The following is a 24,885-nucleotide window of genomic DNA, read 5'->3' as shown; positions in this document are numbered from 1 at the left end:
AGCCCCCCCCCCACTTCCTTTGGCTTTACGTCTCCCCTCCTCACCCTCACCCCGTCTTCCCTGCAATTTATTTGTTAAAGAAAACAGAATGTTTGTCCTGTAGAGTTTCTCAAACGCTGGATTTTGCATCCTGGTAATCTCCGTATTTCCTATAAATCGGTAATTAGATATAGAGGCTTATTTGCATTTAGAGTATATAAAACATGCACAAGCTTAAAAGAATTAAAATGGTAAAAAAAAAAAAAGGGTATATATTAAAATATGTCAATTATGTTCCACTCCAGTTCCTCGGATGTTTCTCAAGAGGTAGCTGTGCCTTGTGTGTAAATGATCTGGTTTTTTAAAGATGTGAGAGCACCATTGAACAAACATGCCTTTTTCTTGGTAAATTCTAGAATTTGGTCAAAGCCAGCTAAGCACCCAAGCACGTGATCCCAGTTACAGATTCAGATGTGGGTTTCTTTCTTTTTTTAATACCTTTTTATATTTACATACAGTAAAATTGACTATCACTGCTATGCAGTTCAATGAGTTTTAACACATATATCGATTTTACCACAGGATACAGAGCAAATCCATCACCCCAAAAGTTCCCTGTTGCCCCTCTGTAGTCACCCCCTCTCCCTATCCCAAACCCTTACAACCACTGATCTATTTTCTTTCTTTTCTTTTTTTTTGGTAATAAATTATTTTTTTATTTATTTATGGCTGCGTTGGGTCTCCGTTGCTGCGCGTGGGCTTTCTCTAGTTGCGGCGAGCGGGGGCTACTCTTCGTTGCGGTGCGCGGGCTTCTCATTGCCGTGGCTTCTCGTTGTGGAGCCAGGCTCTAGGCGTGCAGGCTTCAGTAGTTGTGACACACGGGCTTAGTTGCTCTGCAGCATGTGGGATCTTCCCGGACCAGGGCTCGAACCCGTGTGCCCTGCATTGGCAGGCGGATTCTTAGCCACTGCACCGCCAGGGAAGTCCCTAGCAGGCAGATTCTTAATCAATTCGCCACCAGGGAAGTCCCTTCTGTTGTATTTCTTTTTTTAGTAGCTATCCCAGTGGATGTGAAGTGCTTGCTGTATTTTTTTAAACTATCCTCATTTGATTTTTGGTACCAAGGGCAGGCTGGCTTTTTCAGAGAATCTTTTCTTTTTTCGCTATTCTTTGGGATAGTAAACTCTGTGTTAAGTCACATAAGAACTTGCTTCACTCTGTAGGTTTGAGAGAGCTTATCAAAGGAACCATCTGAGCCAGATACCGCTTTTTTAGAGCCAGTTACTTGATGGCTTTCTCTGTTTCCTCACTGGTTACTAATATAAGCAGTTTTTCTAACCCTTCTAGAGCCTTTTGAGTCATTTTTATTTTCCTAGAAAATTGTGTATGATACAGAGGGTTCAGACTTTCTTTATACAGATAAATGTCATATGGGATGTTTATCATTCCTAATATTGTCTCTTTGTTTTCTCTTTCTCAATTAGCTTTCCCAGGTGTGTGTGTGTATGTGTGTGTCTTTTTTTTCTTCAAAGAACAAGCTCTTGGATTCTTTCAGAGTTCCTCTGCTTTTCAGTTGTGGAGTGTGTTGCCCTGGGAAGCAGACTTGGGTGGCCCTCCCTCTGGGGTCACAGTGGGGCAGCCTGTGGTCATGATTGAGGGCATGAGCTCTAGAGCCAGATGGTCTGAGTTCAAGTGCTCATTCCTTTACTTACTAGCTATTTGACCTTGAATCGTTATTTGTCTCTGTGTTTCAATTTCCCCATCTGTGGAATGGGGAGAAAATAGTGCCTACCTCATAAGGTTAATATTAAAGAGTTGATAGTTTTTAAGTGTTTAGAAGAGTGTCTGGCACATAGCAAGCACCATAGTAGCACTTCTTAAATAAATCTAGACTCCCTCCCCTCCAGTTTGAGAGAAGCCTCGTTCCCCCGGGAGCCTCTCCATTCCACAAATATACTTTGTACACGTCCCACCCACCACTAACTGTCTCTTCTTTTGCAGAACCAGCTCTTTGCAGGAAAACAAGCACCTTACTTTCCATTCTGCTGCCTGAGACAGTCACACCCTCCTCACACTTACCCCAGGCCCCCATGGAGAGCTCAGGTCAGTATGGTCCGGGAGAGAGGGGTCTGGTGTGCCTGTTTGCAGAGTGGGGAAGGCCCATCTGGCAGATGAGGTTGCCCCCAGGGCTGGCAGGACCACCTCTACCCAGCGGGGCTGAGAGACCCGCACTCAGCTCCCCAAATGCGAGACCATCTTGAGAGATGGACATCTACACACTTGTACAAGCCCCAGCTGCCGGCAGATCACTGAGCTGGACATTGGGAGTAATGACAATAATAGCAACATATATTGCCACACACTTGCATTTATTTAACAGAAATCTCTATGGCACTTACAATATATCAAGTAGTGGGAAAAGCACCTGACAAATGTTAATTCGTTTAGTCTTCATAAAGACCCCATAAGATAGATATTATTATTACTTCCATTTTACAGAAGACGGGAGGGGCTTCCCTGGTGGCGCAGTGGTTGAGAGTCCGCCTGCTGATGCAGGGGACACGGGTTCGTGCCCCGGTCCGGGAAGATCCCACATGCCGCAGAGCGGCTGGGCCCGTGAGCCATGGTCACTGAGCCTACGCGTCCGGAGCCTGTGCTCCGCAGCGGGAGAGGCCACAGCAGTGAGAGGCCCGCGTACCGCAAAAAAAAAAAAAAAAAAAAAAAAAGAATATGGGAAAGTGAGTAGAAGACAGGTATTGTCCCAAGATCACATAGATATTATATGGTCAAATCGGGATTTGAACCCAGCAATCTAGCTCCAGCATCTGTGCTGTGAATGACTTCTCTACGGGTTGCCTCATGCAGAACATCAGAAGGATTCTGCGAGGTAGGGATATCAGTACAATTGTCCTCATCTTACTAAAAGGGAAACAGGCTCAGAGAGGTTAGGTAATTTGCTCAAAGCTACAGAGCTAGTGAGTGGCAGATCCAGGATTGGAACCCACGTCTGGCTGCTTCCAAAACCTAGACTTTTCTCCCTACACCGTCCTGGGACAACAAGCAGAGATGACCCTTCCCCCAAGATGTGTATCAACTAATGTTCCTGGCAAGTCAGAAACCACTCCTCCGGCCACCAGGCATAGACTCCCATGCCGTTGAAGATCCCTGTCCCAGGGAAGAGTAGGGGACACCCCGAGGCAGGCACAGCCACTAGCTTGTTATCATTCCTAAGACAGCATCCTTTCCACACCCCACTCACCCTCAGAGAGCCTCACCCAATCAGAAGAAGCTTCAACCAGTGAATCTTGGTGTCACAAGGTTCCTGGTCACCTTTAACCAGCTGGGGTTTGGGCTGGGAGGATAAGGGTGGGGACAGCACTGTGAAAATCTCCTACTGAACATTTCAAAACCAACTTACTTTGCACTCACTTTAATTACAACAATTAAGACATGTGGGTATCGTGTTTTAGGAAGGGAGGTATACCGATAAAGGTTCTTTGGATACAAGCGATAGAAACCCATATGGTTCATTTAATATTCAAAGAAGAAAAGTGGCTGAGCATTGAAGGAACAGCGGAAGCATCCAGAAAGGGCAGGGAACAGGGTGGATCTGCCACCAGGACAGGAAGAGGGAGGCTCTCTCCACTCCGGGCTGTCACCCACACAAAGGTCACCCAGAGGGACAGAGAGTCCGTTGGCCAGCTTGGTCCCATGCCACTCCAAGGCCAGGTCAAAGCAGGGCAGCTGGGTCACAGTGCCACCAGGATTATAGTGAGCAGGGAAGGCTACAGAGCAAGAAAGACCACCAACATCCAAATGACCCCCTGACCCAAAATCCAGTGGGTGAGAGAAGCATCCCCAAATTAGGATACTGGCCCGAAAACAACTCCGAAAGGGAGTTTTTCCATCAGGACCAGGGACTGCAGTTGTCCTGGCTGGCTTTCCAAATTATAGTTGTTTTTAACTTTTCCCACCTTCCTACAGCCCTTAGAGACCTCTCATCCTAGAGTCAAGAAGAGGGGCACCCGAAAAGTAAGACGTTTATTTGGAGGGCTGCAAAGAGCAATGTTTCAAGGTCACCAAAGGTATTGTTATTTTGCCACTCCTGCAAACAGGGGCAAGATTGCAAACCTTTTTAGAAACATCTGAGCCTTTGTACCACGTGGGGGGATGGTGGGAGTCAGGCACGGGATGGAAGAAAGAGGAGCACGTGAGCGTGTCACTCACTCCAGCCAATGGTGCAACTGGGTGCTGAGCACGTGATTTCAACGAGCAGCTGAGATGCTCAGACAGTGCTGTCTGTTCACCAGGGGATTCTCAGACAAGTCCTCGCCCCTGGTAGGAAGGGCAGTCGGTAAGGTCCAGGTGGTCAGCGTGTTGGGGCCCTATGGGCTCCAGGAAAATGGAGCCCAGCTCAAAGGTCAAGGTCAGGAAAAGGTCATCCTCCAAAATGGAAACTAGTAAACACAACATGTACCACATGACATTCACCGGTTCAGAGCTAAGCTGCCTGCGGTAGTCCAAGGCTGAATTGGAACACACACAAACAAACCATATTCTTCTCAATTGTTTTATGGCTCACCCGGCGTGAGGTAGTGGGACCCCTGGGTTAGGGATTTTATTGTGATTTTAAAGGGAAGGGACCAGAAAGAGTTCATTGGTGTGTTTCCATTTCCATTCCAGGGAGGGGGTTCTGATTCTGACGGCTGATACCCAGAGAGTGGAAAAGGACAGTTCTCCACAACATCCTAGTTTGAGGGAAACATCCCTTGGGAATTATGAATTCATCTCTTTGATAGTAATTTTATGTCCCCTGTAACCCTCTCGTCTGGGTGGTTCTGTGCAGCGGCTGGAGCAGGCTGAGGGAATTTTAAGTTTGATTATTCCACCAGCTTTCCCCATACTGATGCCAGGGTCCTCTCTGGGCATGTTTGTCGGGGTTCTCCAGAGGAACAGAACCAGTAGGATGTATATACATATACAGAAGGAGATTTATTATGAGGAGTTGGCTTACATGATTATGGAGGCTGACAAGTACCAAGACCTGCAGTCAGGACAGCCAATGGTGTAAATTCCATTCCAGAAGCCAGCGGGCTCGAGACTCAGGAAAAGCCAGTGTTTCAGTTCAAGTCCAAAGGCAGGGGAAAACCAGTGTTCCAGCTGGAAGGCAGTCAGGCAGGAGGAATTCCCTCTTCCTTGGGGGAGGGTCAGCCTTTTGCTCTATTCAGGCCACCACTGATTGGATGGGGCCCACCCACATTAGCAAGGGCAATCTGCTTTACTCGATCTATCGATTTAAATATTAAACTCATCTAAAACACCACAGACGCAATCAAAATAACATCTGACCAAATATCTGGGTGCCCTGTTGCCCAGTCAAGTTGACTCGTAAAATTAACCATCACAAGAGGGTATGGGACAACTTCAAGAAGACAAAGACTGGTCTGCTTGAAAAAAATCTTAGGAGATTTTATTCCTGTCATGGCTGGACCCAAAGAGTGTCAGAACACTGGTGTCTATAAGGGTTACATTTCTAAACAAAGGTTATATCTTTTGCAAACAAGCTAATGGACAACAACAAAAATAATAGTAATAATAATAAACTTTCTCCAATTGTATTCTTTTAAATAAGTTTATTTATTTATTTTTGGCTGCGTTGGGTCTTCGTTGCTGCGCTTGGGCTTTCTCTAGTTGCGGTGAGTGGGGGCTACTCTTCGTTGCAGTGCATGGGCTTCTCATTGCGGTGGCTTCTCTTGTTGCGGAGCACGGACTCTAGGTGCGCAGGCTTCAGTAGTTGTGGCTCATGGGCTCTAGAGCACAGGCTCAGTAGTTGTGGCGCACGGGCTTAGTTGCTCCGCGGCATGTGGGATCTTCCCGGACTAGGGATCGAACCTGTGTCCCCTGTGTTGGCAGGTGGATTCTCAACCACTATGCCACCAGGGAAGCCCCTAATTGTATTCTTTTAAATCTCCTCCCACCACCGTAAGAGCCAGGAGTATCGCCAGGGAGGGGCCATCCTGACCCTGTGACTTAATTCAGGGACATTTGTCCTCTGTGAACTGAGCATCTTGTCACTTCAGGGCTTCTCTAACAGATCAGTTACTCATATCTCCAAACTTATCTAATTCTCACTGAATTAGATTAGTTCTGTAATCCTGTACCTTAGATTCTCCTGGGGAGATATTTTTAAAAGTTGATGATTGGGCCCCACCCTCAGATATCTGATTTATTTGGTTTGGGGTGGGCTCTGCATTGGTATTTTTTTAAATCTTTCCAGGTGATTCTAATATGAGCCAAGGGTGGGAAGTAGGGGAAAAGCAAACATCTAAGAGGAGGTTGGGGAGAGATTTGACTGTCTAGGATCGCAGGACAATGGACAGCTGACATTGCCAAGTCCTGGGTCAGCTTTGAGTGGCCGGAAGTAGAGGAGCAAACCCTGAACTATGGGTGTCCTGCCACAGCAGGACCCTGTCAGCCTTTGTTCTCCCTTCCTTCCTCCCTATTGTCTCTTTAGCTGTAATAACATCTACCCTGGTTGGAGAGCGGGGAACCCTTTTCCAGGCAACTTTATCAGGGGCGTTTTTTTCTGCATTCAAGCCCCAGGCACACATAGGTAGACACGCGCTCACAGTCTCACCTGGGTGTCCCCTCTTCCCTTTCCCCAGTAAAGAGGTGAATGGTCACAAGTAAGATGACAGCTTTAGAGGAAGTGCATTTTGGCAAGCAGAAAGCTCTGCTCCAGCAAAAAGCTCTTGCGAAAATCGCCTCTCCCCTCTGAGCCTCATTTCCCCCTCCGTGAAATGGGAAGAGAGAGAGCCAGCCTCCGAGGTCCCTCTGGGTCTGACCTTCTGTGGTTGGAGAGGCGATATGGGGTGACTTTCAATCTGGATTCCACAAAACAGGGAGAACAGTAATTGTTCTGGCAAACTCACAGGGCTCTGCTCAGAATCCAGTGAGACACACACAGTTTGTGTGTCCCTGAGTCAGAGAACAGTGGCTGCCGTAACAGATGACCCCAGTGTCAGTAGATCAACACAACAAATGCTTCTTACTCTTGTCACCACCCAATCTGGGCTACAGTCTTTCAGGGACAGAGGCTTCTTTCCTCTCAGGGCACCATCATCTTCCACATATATATTCCAAGCTCATGGAGGATAGGGTGGAGGGTTTTATGGCCACGCCTGCAGGTGGCACATACCACCTCCGCCACGTGCCATTGGCCAGAACTCAGTCACATGGCTCCTGTGAAACAGCAAGGGAGTCTGGGAAATGTAGTCTTCTCATCTACCTGCGACAAAAAGGAACTTGGTTTGATGAACACGTACCGTTGTCTTGCTACGCCTACGTAAGACTCTCTACACGTGTACCATTCAAGTGCTATTTATTTTATTATTTTTTTAAATGTATTTATTTTTGACTGCGTTGGGTCTTTGTTGCTGCGCGTGGGCTTTCTCTAGTTGTGGCAAGCAGGGGCTACTACTCTTCGTTGCGGTGCGTGGGCTTCTCATTGCGGTGGCTTCTCTTGTTGCACAGCACGGGCTCTAGGCATGCGGGCTTCAGTAGTTGTGGCGCACAGGCTTAGCTGCTTTGCGGCATGTGGGATCTTCCCGGACCAGGGCTCGAACCTGTGTCCCCTGCGTTGGCAGGCGGATTCTTAACCACTGTGCCACCGGAGAAGCCCTCAAGTGCTATTTAGATGTTAGGTATTAATAGTAATCTGGATACCTGATAGTTATATCCTATTCCTGGATGGAGGGGTGGATAATGAATGTTATTTATTTAGTGGGTGTTCTGGACCAAGAATGCGGTTAGACATTGCATATCATGTATAAACGACCCTGAGATACTTGAGGCACGAGAAATATTATTTCTTTGGCTTAATCAAATCAAATCCAGCTTCAAGCCCTTGTTTTCCAAGGTCCGTACAAATTCCAATGTCATTCACTTGCGGTACCCCCCTCCTCTCCTTGGGATCCTGTGAGAAGGCCAGGGGTTACAAAGTCTGCATGATGGGAAGTGTCAGTGGTCTTCAGTCCACTATGGCTACAGCCCCCAGAACAGCTTGCATGGTCCGTAAGGAGACAGGGGGCTCCTTTGGGGACATTCTTGTGCTCTGGCAAAGGTGGCCCAGGAGACCACAGCAGTGGCACTCAAGCACACAGAGTTTAGCGCTTAGCTGCCCTCATCTGAGATCTTTGCCACCACCGTTCAGCTATGTCCCAGCCAACCCTGGTCTTCCTCCTTCCTGGGTCCCCATAACCCTCGTACCCTCACAGTCTTGGGAATCCAACCTTCCACCCTTGAATCGCCACTCCCCTCTTTAACTAAAAGCAGCAGCCTTCACCTCCATCCCTTGGAGACAATCCAGCTTGATCGTCTCAATCAGACAGCCAGGGGTCTCAAAGTCAAGGGGCTGGGGAGAGGATGTAAGTGAGGGAGACAAGGAGAGTGACCACTCTGAAGCCCTAGGGGAGCTGTGCCCTGTCTCAAGCGGCAGCTGCTCCCCAGCCCCTGTCACTGTCATATGTAAGAAGAACGCACGCCCAGTGTCGACAGACTTTCAGGAGATGCCAGAAATCCGAACTTTGATGCAAAATCTCCTGATTTGTGAATGTTGGCAGCTAGTTCATTTTTAAAATTTTTTCCAAGACACTCTACAAGCCCAAACAAGACACGTCTGCAAGCCAGATGTGGACCAAAGCCTGAGAGTTTGTTCCAGCTGCCCAGACTTTTGAAAATAAAGTTTATTGGGGGTTGTCTCCCGGGGCTACTGGCAGAGTCTAACTTCTCCATTTTTTCTCTGAAACATAAAAACTTAACTCCCTCTGCAAAGCAGGAGAACCTAGGGCTCGGAAGACAAAGGTTTGGCTGCCCTTCTAATGAGGGGGCAGGGAGGAAATCACAGATATCACAGTTTTAAGTCTTTTGTGTAGTCCATGGCGGGAAGGTGGGCAGAAGAAGGGAGGGGAGAAGGAAGAAAGAAGGAAAGAAGAAATAGGACATAGCATTATTTTTTAATAACCCACCCTGCGTTAACTCATTTATTTTCATGCCAGGTGGAGCTCGGTAGATGGAAGGATGGCTTGGGACAAGACTTCTTGCCAGGCTAAATCATTTCCTTGCTAGTTTTGGGAGACGCTGCACTGCCCAACAGGGTGGCCGGGTGGGCAAACGTGCGCTGTAACACCTGCCCACTTCCTGCCCGCTCTGAGCCTGAAGGAGACTCAGATTCAGACCTGGACCTGGTCTGGGCAGGGGAACAAGTGAGAGGCAGGAGGAAAATGAGGGTTTCAGAGATGCTGGGTGGCCCCAGCAGACGTACAAGGGCCCACGCCAGAGCTATGGAAGGGCCAGTCCATGAGCACCAGGGCATGAGGTGCCTTGACCTAAAGAAATTCTAACTCCTGGGCTGCAACCTGCTGGTTTTTTAGATTTGTCCTCTCTACCCTACCTATTTCCAAAGGAATCTGAGGCCATTAAGATATATGTTTAGTAGAACATGAAGCAAACGCACCCGAAAAGGAGCAAAGGAGAGAGGTCTCTGTCACTTGAGATGAGCTGATTTTTGAGACGGGCCCCAGTTTGGCTGTAAGTTTCCTGACCGCCAAGGCAAAAGGGGAACCTCTGAGGCGTGTGGTTTGTACTGTCTGACAACAGGAGACTGCACCCTCGCCTGTAAAAACAGCCTCTTGGTTGGAGCTGATCATAAAGGGGAATTGATGGTACAGGGAGTGTCTCCCGTACTTCCTGTGTTGGTCCAGATCCTCTAAGAAGCAGATAGCGAGACAAGATTAGACATGCAAGGCTTCATGTGGGGAAACACCTGTGGGACAGAAAATGGAGACGGAGGGAGCTGGTGAGAGCTGGGAGAGCGAGCGCCCAGACGGTGATGAAAATCCAACTCTGAGAGAAGGAGGAAGGGAGGAAGGGTTGGGTGGAAATGTGCTAGACTGACGGATGGGTCTTGGGTTGGGCAATCCCTGAGCCACAGGGTCAGCCGCCTACAAAGCTTCCCGAGCTGGCTTTAGAATTCCTGCTGCTGCCCCTATTGGCTGGGAAGTGTGGCCTCGGCAGGAGGCGATGGATTTCACAGCCCAACAGCACAGAGCTCCTTGGTTCCTCACACTCGTTGTAGCGGGAGATCAGTGAGGTGCATTCTCACGGCTACCGTGCTCTCCAAGTGTCAGTTACTGATTCGCGTACCCACCTCCACAGCTCTGCAGTGTCAATGCCCTGCTGTTAAAGAAAATAATTATTTTGACACTTGTTAAACCCTAAAGAAGACTTTATTCAAGATTATTGCAATGGAGGAGAGAGATGGGCCTGTGCTCTGAATAAGGCAAAGACAGCTGGGGATTTACAGCCAACAAACAGAGGGAGGGGTCAGTAGATGGAAAATTCCTAAGAGGGGACCTCAGGGGCGGGAGATTCTTACTAAAGTGACCTAGCAGGGTTCTTGCCGGACACAGGTCAAGAACTTACACATCAAAGGTGGGGAATAGAGAGCTTGGTCAGATATCAGGGAGAGGGACTTCTATCGACTGACAGCAGGATCCTTGCTAAAACTGGGCTTGGAGACCAAAGACAGGACAGGGGCTACGCTGAGGGCCTAGTGGAGAACAGGGCTCCGAGGACCCCGAGAGAGTTCTTGTCACCTCCTGGTATCTATCTGATATGTTTCTTTAAATTGACTTTAAATTTTAGCTTCATACTAGTTGAGGAACTAGTTATATATTTTTTTCTATACATTAAAATAAGTGCATAATTACTCAAATTTTAGAATCATCTGTGTACCATCTAAAATTGTCTCACATGTCACTGGCAATATACGTACCGCACTCTGGGGAATGTGGAGTTTACAAAGAACAGAGAAATGCCGATTGAAAGGCTGTATTGCAGTCCTGGCCGGGATGCAGGCTGCCAGCTCTAAGTTGATTACTTCCGGGCACCTCTTGAGGCTCAGAGAAGACGCTAAGGACATTCTCAGGGAGAGTGGAGGTGGGAGCGAGGGTAAGGCCAGGGGCTCCTGGCCTCAAAGCTTCCCCACCCTGCTGCCCAGATGTGGACCTGGACCTCCAGCGGAGCGTGCGCGCTGTGCTCCGAGAGCTCAGTGCCCAGGCCCCTGCCCTGCCGAGCAACCAAGGTAAGAGCCGGCAGGCACCGTCTGCTCTCTCTGCTTCCCCCACCCCAGCCCAGCCAACTCCGCCCACGTGTTCTCGCGAAGAAAGCGCCCCAGCCTGGAGCTCACACAATGAGGGGCTTCCAGCCAAGCCCCCGTCCTCCTGGAAATCCTTGGAGCCTGAAGGACCCAGAAGGTCTTCTCTGCACCCTGGCTCACCCTCCAGGGACTGTGGCACAGCCCATCGGGGGTCTGCCGCCCTCTTTCTTAACCGCCTTCTCCAACTTGCCTTGCAAATAAAAGTCCCCTGGCACTCCAGGCCCGCATGACTCCCAGGAACGTGGCTTGGGGTGCTGAGCTGTAAACATCGTTGCTCCAGAAGACACGTGCACAGACCTGTCCCCGCTAGCGTCCCGCCTCCCTCCTTTCTGCCCTGGGAATTCACCGCTCATGGGGGCTGCAGATCAGAGAAACCTCCCCCCGCATTGGCGCGGAGCCCAGCACCTGGCAGTGGGGGCGGGGGTCAGACCTGGGACTCCAGGGCTCAGAGTCCTGCTCAGAGGGGTCTCCTTTCAGAGGCCCCCCTCCCCCCTGGCTGGGCTGGACACCCCTTTCTCCTGACCCAGGCATGTGGAGATGGTCCCTGCACAAGAAGGTCGAGCGGGATCCTGGTAAGAGTCCGGCACTGGTCCGCATACTGCTCAGAGAACTGGAGAAGGTGAGTCCTCGGGCTTCGGGCAGGGGGCAGACAGGGGCGAGAGGAAGAGAGGCCGTTCCCGCTGGGGACTTGGGCCCATCCACCCCGTGTCTCACACACTCTGGTCGTTTGATTTCTACCGTATTTCTCCCTCTCCAGTACTTTGCTATAAGCAATTTTATCTTTACGTTGACTCCCACTCTTTGACCCGAGTTAACGTCTTTCAAAAAGGATCTCTACGACACGACCGTAAATGGAAAACCCGTATCACTGGACAGAAATGGAAAGTACCTGTAAACGTAAATGCCTAACTACTGAAAATTTTCAAAATTATCCTCGTAATTATCCTCCACACCACCCAGTGCTCTACGTTTGGGAAACGCTGCACTCAGGGGAGCCTCCAAGCTGGCGCCTCACCTGTCGCTTTGCTACCAGCTCCTGCCCTGAGTCAGTGCCGCCCCTCCCTCAGGGAGTTCCCTGCACCCCTCCCACACGCCCTCACACCTGGGCTCCCGCACCTGTGCCCCCCACCCCCGCTCTTCTACCAGGGCAGGCTGTGGCCCTTTTCCACTCCCCTCGGCCTGCTGGGACACTGCCTTCCACCACATCTCCCGCTAGGATGTGGCGAGACCCCTGCGACCCCCCGCACCTGTGCGCCCCATCCATGTCCTGTGATCTCCTGTTTTCCAGGCAGAAAGTGAGGACGCCCGGCATGTCATCATTCCCTTGCTACACACTCTAATGTATGTGCTCACTAAGGTGAGCGGGGACTGAGGGTGAAGGGGGTCGGGGTGACCCACGGGTGACGGGGCTGGACACTCAGGAGACAACCAGTCTCTGTCTGGTGAGCGAGCCTAGAGGAGCTCGAGGAGCACCTGCCCCTAACTGGCTTCTCCCCATAGCCCTGCCCTCGCCCTGATACACGAAGAGATGAAATTGGGGAGGTAGTGGCGGTAAATTCGCAACCCCGACAGAGCAGAAGGGCTGCGAGGGGAGTTGATGTGCTGGCAAAACAGGGTGGGGATGAGTTTCCATCTTGAGAAGCCTGAACATGGTGTAGGAGGGGAGATGCCTTAGAGATGCTGGGAGAAGAGGCTGAAGGTGTAGATTTGGGAGGGAAGTGTGAGCCCAGGTCTGGCTGCTCTCCCCGCCCCCCCATCACCCCGCACCACCCAGGACCCTGCGAGACCTGGGCTCCGGGCACCCTGATTCCTCCGTCTCACCCAGGCCACGGGCATCACAGAGGAGCTCCACCGGAGAACCTATGCCTTTTGCACGAAGTTGCTGACCCTGCCCGCCCCCTACTGCACCATCGCCCTGGACTGCGCCATAAGGCTGAAAACGGAGACGGCCGTCCCAGGTAAGAGCCACTCCAGCTCTGCCCAAGGTCTTGCCTTCCTCTCCAGGATTCCAGGGAGCTCAAAAGCCCCAGCACCTTCTGGGAAAGTAGGGAATGGGGGTCAGAGCCTCAGATGCTGGTTGGCTGAAGTGGTCTGCCCCGCAGGGACGCTGTACCAGAGGCTGGTCATTGCCGAGCAGAACCTGACGAGTGAGCTGTACCCCTACCGGGAGAGGTGAGTGGCCCCAGCGAGGGTGCCGCCCGCAGGACAAGTGAGGAGTCTGCGTGGGGAGCATCCCCTCCCATCCATGGCGTTTGTCCAGCAGCGGGCCGTCCTCAGGGTGGAGAGGGCGTGTCCTTCCCTGGAGATCCCTGAAAGCAGTTAGGACTTTCTTCCTGGGCTGGATTCAGAGCTCGCCCGCTCACATGCAGAATGTGGACACGAGCACCGGGCCATTCTGCAGATCCATGGTTCCACCTCCATTCTGCCCTTGGCCATGGTGTTGCACCAAGCAGCCAGAGGCACCTCTAGAATATCAGTAATTCAGGCCACAGTCACACCATGAGATCTGGGGTCTTTCATCTGTGTGTGTGTAAGACTGAGGACACGTCCACTGCTCGTGCTGGGGAGAGAGGCTGATGGAGTCGGGGGGGAAGCAGGGGGTGCATAGCCTCCTGCCCTGCAGGTACCTCTGCTCGCCTGGTACTGAAAGGTGTAGCCTGGGGCTCTGTGTTCGTGGAGGGTGCAGGGAGGGGAAGGGATCCAGACGACTTGGCATGGGAGAGGTTGAAATGACAGTTGAGTACGGAAGAGAGGGTGGGTGAGGTTGGTTTTCTGCTGTGATGAGGGGGATGAGAGAAGAAGGGGCTCACTTAGGGTTCAGAGCTCCTTTCGGCAGGAAGGATTTAGGGTCCCTCCTAGAGGGCTACGGGGTCAACGGGCCACGACGCTGAGGGAGGGAGGGGCATTTCAGCTGGAACTTACCTAGACATGAGAGGGACCCAGAGGGACCAGCTGCCCCCCTGGAAGGGCCGTGCCTGCTCTTCTTTGCCGCAATCCCCACCACTCCCTAGTGTTGTCCCCCAATAGAATTTTGAATTTGAGGCTCCTGTTTTTGGAGGAAGTAAATAACTTGGGGGTGGGGGGTGGTGGGTGCTGCAAGGCTCTGAGGGTGGCCCTTCTCCCCGTGGTCCTCGTCATCAGCTCCCGGTCCCCCCACCTTTGCCCTCAGAGTGTTCCTCTTCGTGGATCCTGAGCTGGTGTCTCCCTCCGTGTGCAGTGCCCTGCTGCTGGAGATTGAGGCGGCCCAGGGGCAGCAGACACCAGAAGCCTGCATGCGCCACGTGGTCTCCCACGCCCTGCAGGCGGCGCTGGGGGAGGCCTGCGAGGCAGGTGTGCTGCAAAGGAAGCTTCAGGTAAGGTCACTGCCCTGCCCCCCCCCTCTCCTGGGCTTCCCCCTTCTCCTGTTTCCACATCACCTTTTTCCCCAAACCAAAGATAAAGACACATTCACTAAGGAAAATTTGCAAAACAATGCAGGAGAGCCAAGAAAGAAAATAAAAATCACTCACACCCCTCTACCCACACACATTAGCAATTAACATTCGGTATGTTTCCTGAATAATATCGACAGTGATCATCACAAGAGCCATTGTTTATGGAACGTCTGCTGTGTTCCAGGCACCTTGTTCAACACTTTACAGGTATCACCTTAAAAAACTCTCACCACAACATTGTGAAATGGATGTACTTACCAGAACAAAGGCGCAGAGAAGCCGATAACCTACCTGTGGTGACACAGATAGGAAGTGGCTGTGCCTGGATTTGAACCCAGGTCTATCTGACTCCAAGCCTGTGTTCAGTCGCCTTCCAGCCCCATCCGCAGCCCCACTCCTTTTTTTTTTTTTTTTTTTTTTTTTTTCCCCACTCCTTTTTAACAACTGAGCTATCAGACTCTATACGGTTTATATACTGCCTCTCTATGTACATAAATATAATACCTATTTTTCCTTGCCACTGGAACTATGCCGTATGGAAATATTTTCCTTGGAAAACACGTGCTTCCGCTGTCGCAGAGAATTCTCTCTCGTGAACGTGCTGTTATTTCTTTATCCCCGGCTCCTGTTGCGGGCATTTAGTTTGTTTCCAACACTTGCCCACCTATTATTTCCTAGCTTTTCTCTCTGGCTCAGCCTCACCCCTGTCCACAGCCAAGACTGCAGCAGGTTGCAGATTCTCTGGCCGCCGTGGCCCCAGGCGCTGGATTTCTTGGGTGGGGGAGGATGCCAGTCGGAGTCTGCACAGTAGGCGGAAAGGTGCCTGCCCTTCGGGAAGGGGGGTCGGAGGGTCGCTCAGGGCTGTGGTGCCGTAGGAGGGGCCGGCTCCAGAACGGGGCGTGCCCTTGAGGGGTCCACGATCCACTGCCCGTCCTGCCCCAGGAAGTGGGTGTCTGTCCTTTCTCCAGCCCGAGTCTCAGGACCTGCTTTGCTCATCAAAATGCACTGGAGCCGTTGGTCTTCCTTCTCTTGTTTCCATCTGGGATTCTCCACACCCTGAGCCCTAGGTCTTGGATCCTTCCTTTGATGGGTGTCTTTTATGTGCGGCTGGGTTCCTTCTTTTTTCTTTTTTTTTTGCGGTACGCGGGCCTCTCACTGTTGTGGCCCCCCCCCCGTTGCGGAGCACAGGCTCCGGACGCGCAGGCTCAGCGGCCATGGCTCACGGGCCCAGCCGCTCCGCGGCATGTGGGATCTTCCCGGACCGGGGCACGAACCCGTGTCCCCTGCATCGGTAGGCGGACTCACAACCACTGCGCCACCAGGGAAGCCCTGGGTTCCTTCTTAAACCATGTTGGTCGTTTTCTGTCATTCCTTTTCTCTAAAAGGACCATCCCCACCATTCCTTTGTGGTTGCCCACCTGCTTGGATCCACTGAGGGTTCTTGACTCCCTTCCCCCATGCCGCCATCCGGGACATCCCTCCTTCCATAACAGCCCCTTTGGGGGCTCACAGCACACAGACGCGTGATGGAGGAATGCCCCTCCCCGCCGGACTCGTACCTAAGCCCCAGGCTGGTTTTAGCACAGGCACCTATGGCCCCTAATGTGTCTCATGTGTCTGTCCTAACGTGGGCTACTGTCCCCTCTCCCTGCACTTGGCCGTGGCTCTCGGGAAGGGGGGGGGGGAAGTCGCCTTCCTGACCAGAGTTTGCCAGCTGACCCGGCAGCCCCTGTGTGGCCACCTGCGTCTCTGGAGATTGTTTCTGCCTCACCAAACAGCCCATGGTCAAGGCGCCATTTTCACGCAACAATGGCAAACATGTAAGTGTTGCAGGAAGGGGGACCGCTTCCAGGGCCTGAGAGTGGGCTCTTGTCTAGCACTCGGAAATGAATTGTCCGAGGAGACACACGTGCTGACAAAGCGAGAGACTTTATTGCGAAAGGGCTCCCGGGCGGAGAGCAGCAGGGTAAGGGAACCCAGGGGAACTGCTCTGCCACGTGGCTCGCAGTCTCGGGTTTTGTGGTGATGGGGTTAGTTTCCGGGTTGTCTCTGGCCAATCATCTTGCTTGGTCCATAGTCTGACTCAGGGTCCTTCCTGGTGGCGTATCTCTCAGCCAAGGTGGATTCCACTGCGAAGGATTCTGGGAGGTTGGTCATCTCCTCCCTCTTTTGACCCCTCCTGAATTCTCGGGACCTCCTGTTGTGAGATAGCTCAGGCAAGCGGTGATCATCAAGCCTGGCCCAAGTGAGTGGTTTTGGTCAACAGTTCCCTAACATCTTAAGCGCATTGATTTTTGTTTCTCAGTGATTCGGACATTAGAGGATCCCCAGCCTCACTCCATCCCCGAGTTGGATGTGGCTGGAGTTCAGGGGTTGGCTTGGGAGTGAGGCTGGGCTGGGTTTGAGGGCATCAGGAATGGGGCAGGATTGGGAGGTGCTGGGTCAAGAATGGGGTGGGGTTCAGGGCTGAAATTAATGGGTCTGATGCGTGCACTACTTCGCTATAGAAGAAAGAAATGTTGAAAGTGAAAGCTGTATTTTTTTAAACATAGTCAAAATCTTATGCACCCTCCGCCACCTCTCTTTATGTGGAACTCACGGCTCTGAGTCTCCATGTTTGTGAAAAGAGAATTGGGGCGGGGGTGGGGAGGGACCAAAGAAGAGCCAGGAGAGACCCAGGGAATGTGTCACTGATCTGAAGTTAGAGACCCTCGGAAGCTTGGAGTTAAGGGGTCCTCAGTGGTCCCCCCGGCACCCCCTCTCCCCTTTTGGGTGCTGGGGCTCCTAGACCTCAGCCCGGCCTGGGGCTCCCCGCCCCCTGAGACCCCAGCCTCCTTATCTGGAATTCTGCTTGAGGGGTGCCGTTCCCAGTCATACCTGCTGGCTCGAGGGCCGGTGGGGCCTGGGAGAAGTGGCCCAGCCAACCACGGTCTGGTGGGTAGGCCTTTTCTAGCCACCAGCCCACATCCTGTCTGCTGAGGGCCTGGTCCGAGGCCCAGTTAGGAGGTGGGGGGCGTAGATTGGTCTCCCTTCATGTCCACAGGATCTGACAAGGTCTCGAGACTGGGAGGGCAGCCTGGGACAGCCCAGCCCTCGGACCCTCTGCTCTGTGTTCTGGATGCTAGAGATGGTGTCCAGGTGGGGCTGCCCCGTGGCAGGTATCCACATGACTCGACCCTTCACTTCCTTTAAACTTTTAGTCAAAAGTCACCTTTCAGTGAGGCTCCTCTGGTCACACTGTCTAAAACTTCAGCCCCTCCCCCAGATTGCACATCTTCCTCCCCTGCTTTATTTTCTTTTCATCACTTTACTGTTATTTATCATACTATAAATTTCACTTATCTTGTTTATTATTTCCCCCCCCCACACACACACACAAAGAGATCCACTATAATATAAGCTGCATGCAGACAGGAATTTTTGTCTGTTTTGTTTACTGCTGTACTCAAGCACTTAGAACAGTGCCTGGAACCTAGTGGGTACTTGATAACTATTTAATTAATTCACTTATAATCAATTTATAAAATGAAGCAACAAGACGAGATGGTCCCCGTGGCCCCTTCCAACTCTGATTCCCTCTAATTGCTCGTGTTCATTCAGCAAATATTTACTGGAGCCCTAGCTAGTCAGAATGACCCACTCTCCCTCAGCCCAGGAAGTTAAGACCCTGCTCAGCGGACCCCTAGCACAAAAAGGAGATCAGAGCAAGCCCTGCTGTGCCTGCCCGTGTCACTCGTTTGGGCCCCGCATCCTCAGTCATGAGCTGGGATTAGCTGGTGGTGAGTGGGGGTGAGGGGACACAGCCAGAGAACAGTGATCCAGGGGAGTTCTCAAGGTGTCCGAGAGGTACCCATGGAGACAGGAGCCTTCGGTGCTGGAGAGCATGGTGAAACTCAGAGAGTGAGAAGCTCTTCAAAACCTGTTTGCGTTAAGGAGAAAGGCTCAGCTTGGTGCTTTACCCTTAACCTCTTGAATGCTTGCTAATCTGCCTTTTTTTAAAGAAAAAGCAAGCTTCCAGCTCTAAAGCCTTGGCAGGCCATAGTACCTGGCTACAATGTAGTAATAGAGTTTTGTGATCATTATTTTCATCTTAGTGATTTTCTGTTTATGACAAGTGACACTAGCCGTTTTACTTAGAGCAGCAATATAAAATTTGCTTTTGAAATAGTTTTGAACCAAATAAGTGCAATGATTTAAAGAAAAATAATGACTTATAGGTGGTATGTCAAGGCAGTATAGGAGCGACAGACGTTTAGGAAATGTTCAACAAATATTTATCGAGCACTTACTATGAGCCAGCAGACGTTCTAGGTGTTGGGGATGCAGCTGTAAATGAAACAGACAAAACCGCTACCATCCTGAGTTTACATCCGAGTGATGGCAGAACAGTGATCCAGATACTTAGTGACATCCCAAGGAGGGTGGGCGCCAGAGGCCATCCCTGCCCCCCGGGGTTCCCAACATTGCCGGGCACCAGCTGTCCCCCCACACCACGGTGTGAGGGGCCGAGGGGACCCCCCGCTGCAGGCGGCATCGGGCAACAGCTATGGCAGGGCAGGAGCGGAGCCCTGGACGTGGGAAGGCCTTCATGGGGAAGCTCCTGCCGGAGTCCCGGGCAGAGGGGAGGTGCCACTGGGCTCTCCGTGCACCTGCAGGCTTGGCGTTGGAGCAGGGGTGGGTGGGTGCAGAGCCGGAACTCAAGCTCTGATGCTCCTCCCCGGCAGACCAGCTCCCGCCGCGCCCTGGAGCACTATTTCCACGCCGTGGTGGCAGCCGTGGAGCAGATGGCCAGCGAGCCCAGCCCGAGCCGGGAGGGCCACCTGGAGAGGCTGGAGGAGATTTACTGCTCGCTGCTGGGGCCGGCGGCGGCCGCCAGAGGGCGCTGCGGCGGTAAGCGTCAGGCGCGGCGAGCTGCGGTCCGGGTACCCTGCAGGGGGCGCCAGAGACCAGCGCTGTACCTGCTCAGAGTCTGCGCGCGTGGCTGAAGCGGGGTGGGACACGCAGCGGCTCCCAAGAGCTTGAATGTCCCGGGCTAATTAGAAGGTGGGTAATTAGGGTCATGATAACAGCTGACACCTACTGGGCACCTACTATACCCCAGTTGCTGTTCTCAGCAGTTTACATATATTAAATCAATTAATCCTCACAGTAGACTAATGAGGTAGAAAGCATTAACCCCATTTTGCAGGTGAGAACACAGAGTTAGAAAGAGGCTATAAATCTTGCCCAAGATCACCCAGTTAGTAAGTAGCAGAGCTGAGATTCAAACCCAGACTGTCTAGTTCTTAACCACCATACTATAGTAACCAAGGGATCCAGTGGTCCACGGATCCCCTAAAGAGCATCTGAGTCTACATCACTTACATCTGGTCTCACAGATTTTTATTCCAACGCTTCCTTTCTGCTTGCCTTTTTATAAGACAATGCCATACACTGATGGGAAGCAAGCCCGTGTGTGTTGCAGAAACTCCAAAGAGCCCAGAGAAGTGTCTGGAACATATATTTTCTGGCTACTGGAGGACGGTTCTGATTTGTGTCCTGTTTCATGGCCGCTCAAAGCACCCGTGGAGTTTGTCAGCCTGCATGCCCCGAACACACGGTGCACCCATAGGTACACAGCACTTGCCTGAGGACTGGAAACCACGGGCAGAGGCCAGTGTGCCGGCCCTTCCTGGGCTTGACCTCGGCAGCCCAGGGAGGGTGGAGACTGCAGAAGTCAGGGTGAGGCAGGCAGGTTGGGCACCTGCTTAAAACTTCCTCCTTCTCAGCCTCCTCTTATTTTGCTTTAATATTCTACACTGCCTCTGATTGCCACATGGAAACGTCTGTTCATGAAGCCTCTCCCCTCCCAAAGCTGGGCGAAACCCTGGGGCAAATCTGGCTTTGCTCTCCTTGGGTACCACTTGCTAACTCAGCAGTAAATCTGCGTGGGCAGGACAAGACCACTCTGGGCTGCCCCCACCATCCCAGACACATCCAGGCACCTGCCTCCCGCCCAGACTTGCCCTGCGCATCTTAATGGCCAGCCAGCACCCCCGTTGAGCCCCTGCTACTGGGGGGCAGCATGGGACAGTGGTTATGGGCACCGTGTCATGGGTAAAAGCATGGACTCTGTAGCCGGGCTGCCTGGGCTCAAATTCTGGCTCTGCCACTTACTGTGTGACCTCAGGCCAGTTACTTAACCTCTCTGTGCCCCTGACTCCTCCTCTATAGTGAAGATAATATTACCTGTGCCCCAGGGTCGCTGGTAGGACCCGGTGAGATGATAGCACTGTGGGCACGGTGAGAACAGTAGTAAGTGTTCAGTGACCGTGGGTTGCTCTCCCCTAAGGAAGCTTGCAGCCTTGTTCAGAAGGGAGCTGTGCTATGTGGAAGTTAAATCCTAAGGCTACATGTTAGGTGTGCCCAGTGTGCAGCCAGTAAGGTCTGCGGAGGGGATGACTCCCAGGCTGGAGTGTCAGGAAGGCTTCTGGAAGGAGGAGACGGGGGTTGGTTGGCCCTGCTCTCTCCCCTGGATGCAGGCTTCCTGCTGCCCTTCGTACTTGGCCGTGACTCTTTTCAGCACCAGGAGCAAACATTAATTGAGCATCTACTGTGTGCATGCTCCTGGAGGAGGCCCTGAGAAATACGGAGGCCTTTCCCCTGGTCTGCATGTGGCCAGGATGTCTCTGAACAGTCGGAAAGGCAGCATGGCTGCAGCGGGGCTGGGGGAGGGAGAAAAGGTTGGGAATGATGCAGTGAGCTGGCTTGTGAAGGGTCTTGAAGGCCCAGCTAGGAAGTTTGTAGGAAACTGTGAGCCGCTAGGCATCCTTGGGCAGGTGTTAGGCCCTGGATGAGCTGGTGGTGGAAGAGAGGCAGAGGAACTCGACAGGGCCAGATACGGGAGGGCGAGGGTCTCTGCCACCCACCCCCACAGGCCCCACACAGGAGCTGGGGGTGGGGAGAGGGCAGAGGAGAATCCCACAGTCCTCTCCTCTGTGGTCTCCACAGCCTGTCCTTCAGGTGAGCCCCCCCAGGACCGGCTTCCAAGCATCCCTCTGCCCAGCCCCCATATCACCTTCCACCTGTGGACCAATGAGGAACAGCTCTGTAAGTGCAGTGCCTTTGACCCCTCTGGGGGGAGCGGGCTGGAAATAGTGGTGTATGCGTGTGTGCATGTGTGTGTGTGTGTGTATGTCTTTTGGTGTGTGTGCAGGTGTCTTTGTGTGTCTGTGTCTACATGTTTGTGTCTGTGTGTGCACTGTGTGTGTCTATCTCTATGTATATTTATTGTGTATCTGTGTGTATGTCTACGTCTGTGTCTCTGTGTGTGCCTGTGTGTATCTTTGTGCGTCTCTGTTGTGTCTTTGTGTCTGCCTGTGTATCTGCTGTGTGTGTGTCTGTGTGTGCTCCTTGTTCCCTGAGTTGTTTGCAGCATCTGAAATGAGAATACATTTGCTCGATGTCAGAACACTCCGTGCATTAGCCACTGGCCACATGTGTCTAGAAAGTGTCACATGCCATGATGATGCAGACAGACAATACGCATCCCCAAGAAGGAGGCAGGCACAAAAAAGTTATGGTTTCCAGAGCAGGAGGGGGCCCACACTTCCCCTCCACGCTGATGTCTGTCCCCCAGTCCCCCTGGCTCTTCTCAGGGGAGGGGGGAAGATAGAGCGGCAGGTTGTGGTGGGAAGTGCCAGACTGGTGAACCGGATTCAAGGCCCATGTGTCCTTTCACGTGCTGGGTCACGCTACACGTCAGTTCCCTGGGGGCCTCAGTTTCCTCAGGAGCAATAAAATGAAGGTCAATTAGAAAAGCCAGGAGCTGATGCTCTGCTATCTGTGTCCCGGGGGAAACTATGGGGCCGCTGGAGAATGGAGGATGCTAATGCGCAAATGTGGAGAAGAGGGCTCTAGAGTCAGCAGGCACTGCATTAAGCTACAGGACTTCTCAGAGCCTTTAAGATGTTTACTTTGACAGGAGTGTGTGGGGTTCTTAGTCTCTGTTGGCCACAGAACCCCTGTTCCTTCACGGAGCATCTCATGGGGCTTCTGTTCAGCTAACCGTGTGTGGGAAACACGGAACCACCGACCTTGCCAGGGTGGGGCCCCGCCAGCCTCGCGTCCGTTCTCCGCCCTGATGGTCCCCTTTGTCTCCGCGTCCCAGGGAAGGAACTGGTTCTCTTCCTGCGCCCGCGATCCCAGCTGCGCCTCAGTGCAGACTTGGAAGCCTTGGATCTGCAGGGCCTCCTGCCAGACCGGGAGTTGGCCCGGGCGTCCATGCTGTCCACCGACAGCGGCATCGAGCGGGACCTTCCTTGGGGGGCCGACGAGCCGCCCACACCTGGCAGCCCCGAGGTGGAGCGAGCCAGGCTGAAGCGCAAAGGGGGCATCAAGAAGCGGGTGTGGCCCCCGGACGTCCTGATGCCCGGCAGCTGGGATGGGCCCCCGGGGCTGCACCAGAGGACTGGCAGGCCCAGCGGGGATAGGGGGCTGCTGCCTGGGGTCTCCCGGCTGCACACGGCCCGGGTGCTGGTGCTGGGGGACGACCGGATGCTGGGGCGCCTGGCCCGGGCCTACCACAGCCTCAGGTAGGGCCCCAAGGGGCGGCTGGGGATGGTCGGGGCACAGGTGGGCCCAGCCTGTGCTGGTGAAGGGTGGAAGGGTCGGGGGGGGGGGGGTGGTGGGCGGCGCTCAGGAGGCCGAGGCCAGGCTGGGATGGCAGAAGATGGTGCACAGTAATCCCCCGGCCCCCGCACCCGGCCACCACGGAGCACTGTGCTGCCTGCTTTACTGGACCCATTCTACAGATGAGAAAACAGAGGTTCAGAGAGAGTAGGTCAATTGCCCAGAGTCAAGACATAATAAACAGCAGAGCCAGGATGTGGAACCAAGTCTGTCTGAAGTCAAAACCCCTGCCCTCATGCCTGTGCTCTGCTCCCTCTTGCCAGGAAACGAGAGACCCAGAAGTTCTGCCTCACCCCCAGACTCAGCCTGCAGCTCTACTACATCCCTGTGCTGGCATCTGAGGTGGCTGGATGGGGGCGGGCGGGAGACGTGGGGGAAGAGATGGAAGGTGTCAGGAGCGGGAACTGGGATCATTCTTCCTTAGGATGTGGAGCTGGGAGAGACCTGGAGGCTTTCTGTCCCAGAAGCCACAGACGTGGGCCCTGGGGGCTGCATGTGGCCAGAGAGAGATGCTCTCTCACTGGGAGCATCGTTTTGCTTTTCTAACGGAATCAGTGGCAAGCTTCTCAAACAGGGCTCTCTCTCACACACACACCCCCTCAGCCACATACACACCACCCTTCCCGGGGGGCCGGGAATGAAGCCGTACCGGCAATTTTCCTCTTCTGTTGCCCACTCTGCTTCTGATTGGAAAGCATTAAATTCAAGGCAATACTTGTGTCTCCCCTTTAAAGGCTGATGATCATTTTTCAGTGTCCCTGGCAGGCATCCTCAGGGAAGGGGATTCCAGCTTCATCTCAGGTGTAAAACAAGTCTTCACATGGTGCAGAAATCAACGCCCCAAGAGGTTGAGTGATTTGGTCATATTCCCAAAGCTAGTTTGCCCGGGGCTGGTACCTGGGGACCCTGCAATAGGAAGAGAGTGCCAGAGAGGGCCTGACGGGTCTGCCCTGTCCCCTTGTCCCTTTGTCCCCAGAAGCCCACAGCATCCAGGCGTTCGGAGCTCGGAGAGTTGGCTGCGTTCCTGGGCCGCGCAGACCCGTGGTACGAGAGCATCGTCAACACCCTGTGCCCCGCCATCCACAAGCTGGCAGAGATGGTAGGGCAGCGGGGGTAGGAGGGCGGGAGGGAGGTGGTAGGGGGTGTTTTCTTGACCCTTGACCTCAAGAGTCAGCCCAGGGAGCCCCATGAGGGGTGAGGCAGGAAGGAATACAGAAGAGGAGCCCTAACCAGCTAGTGGCTGGAATTCACTCAGAGCACGTACCAGGCCCCTATGGGAACGCTATGGAGAAGATAAAGTAAAACATTCTTAAGTGTGTAGGCCAATTATATGCCTTCTTTTGTGAGTTTCTTGTGCTATTTTCTCTCCAACTGCAACAGTTCATGCTTCCTGAGCACTGCCCCATGCCAGGCACTGTTCTAAGCACTTATACGCAGCAGCCCTACCAACCAGGTACTCCTGTCTGTCTACAGGCGCTATTGCCACTGCATCCCCATTTTACAGATCAAGCAGCTGAGGCACAGAGATTAGGTCACTTGCCCCGAGTAACAGAAGGAGTTCCACTTGGAATCACGCAGCTTGAT

At 52.8% G+C, this 24,885-nt stretch overlaps 1 protein-coding gene across 1 annotated transcript in view; it reads left to right on the top strand.

Moving 5' to 3' along the window:
• Positions 1-2,069: 2,069 nt before the first annotated feature.
• The window catches only part of PIK3R6 (phosphoinositide-3-kinase regulatory subunit 6), a 33,801-nt gene continuing 10,985 nt past the window's right edge, over positions 2,070-24,885 (top strand). Inside the window, exons 1-12 of the mRNA XM_065897146.1 lie at positions 2,070-2,082; positions 11,039-11,122; positions 11,725-11,816; positions 12,486-12,554; positions 13,023-13,155; positions 13,300-13,369; positions 14,367-14,550; positions 19,356-19,521; positions 21,634-21,720; positions 22,781-23,204; positions 23,565-23,643; positions 24,278-24,400. Of these exons, the coding sequence (XP_065753218.1) occupies positions 2,070-2,082; positions 11,039-11,122; positions 11,725-11,816; positions 12,486-12,554; positions 13,023-13,155; positions 13,300-13,369; positions 14,367-14,550; positions 19,356-19,521; positions 21,634-21,720; positions 22,781-23,204; positions 23,565-23,643; positions 24,278-24,400 (1,524 nt within the window). The remainder of the gene's footprint in view (positions 2,083-11,038; positions 11,123-11,724; positions 11,817-12,485; positions 12,555-13,022; positions 13,156-13,299; positions 13,370-14,366; positions 14,551-19,355; positions 19,522-21,633; positions 21,721-22,780; positions 23,205-23,564; positions 23,644-24,277; positions 24,401-24,885) is intronic.

This window comes from Phocoena phocoena, chromosome 19 (assembly GCF_963924675.1).
Source record: "Phocoena phocoena chromosome 19, mPhoPho1.1, whole genome shotgun sequence".
Lineage (NCBI taxonomy): Eukaryota > Metazoa > Chordata > Mammalia > Artiodactyla > Phocoenidae > Phocoena > Phocoena phocoena.
Note: the sequence above shows the minus strand (reverse complement) of the source record. Positions and strands in the feature narration are given on the sequence as shown.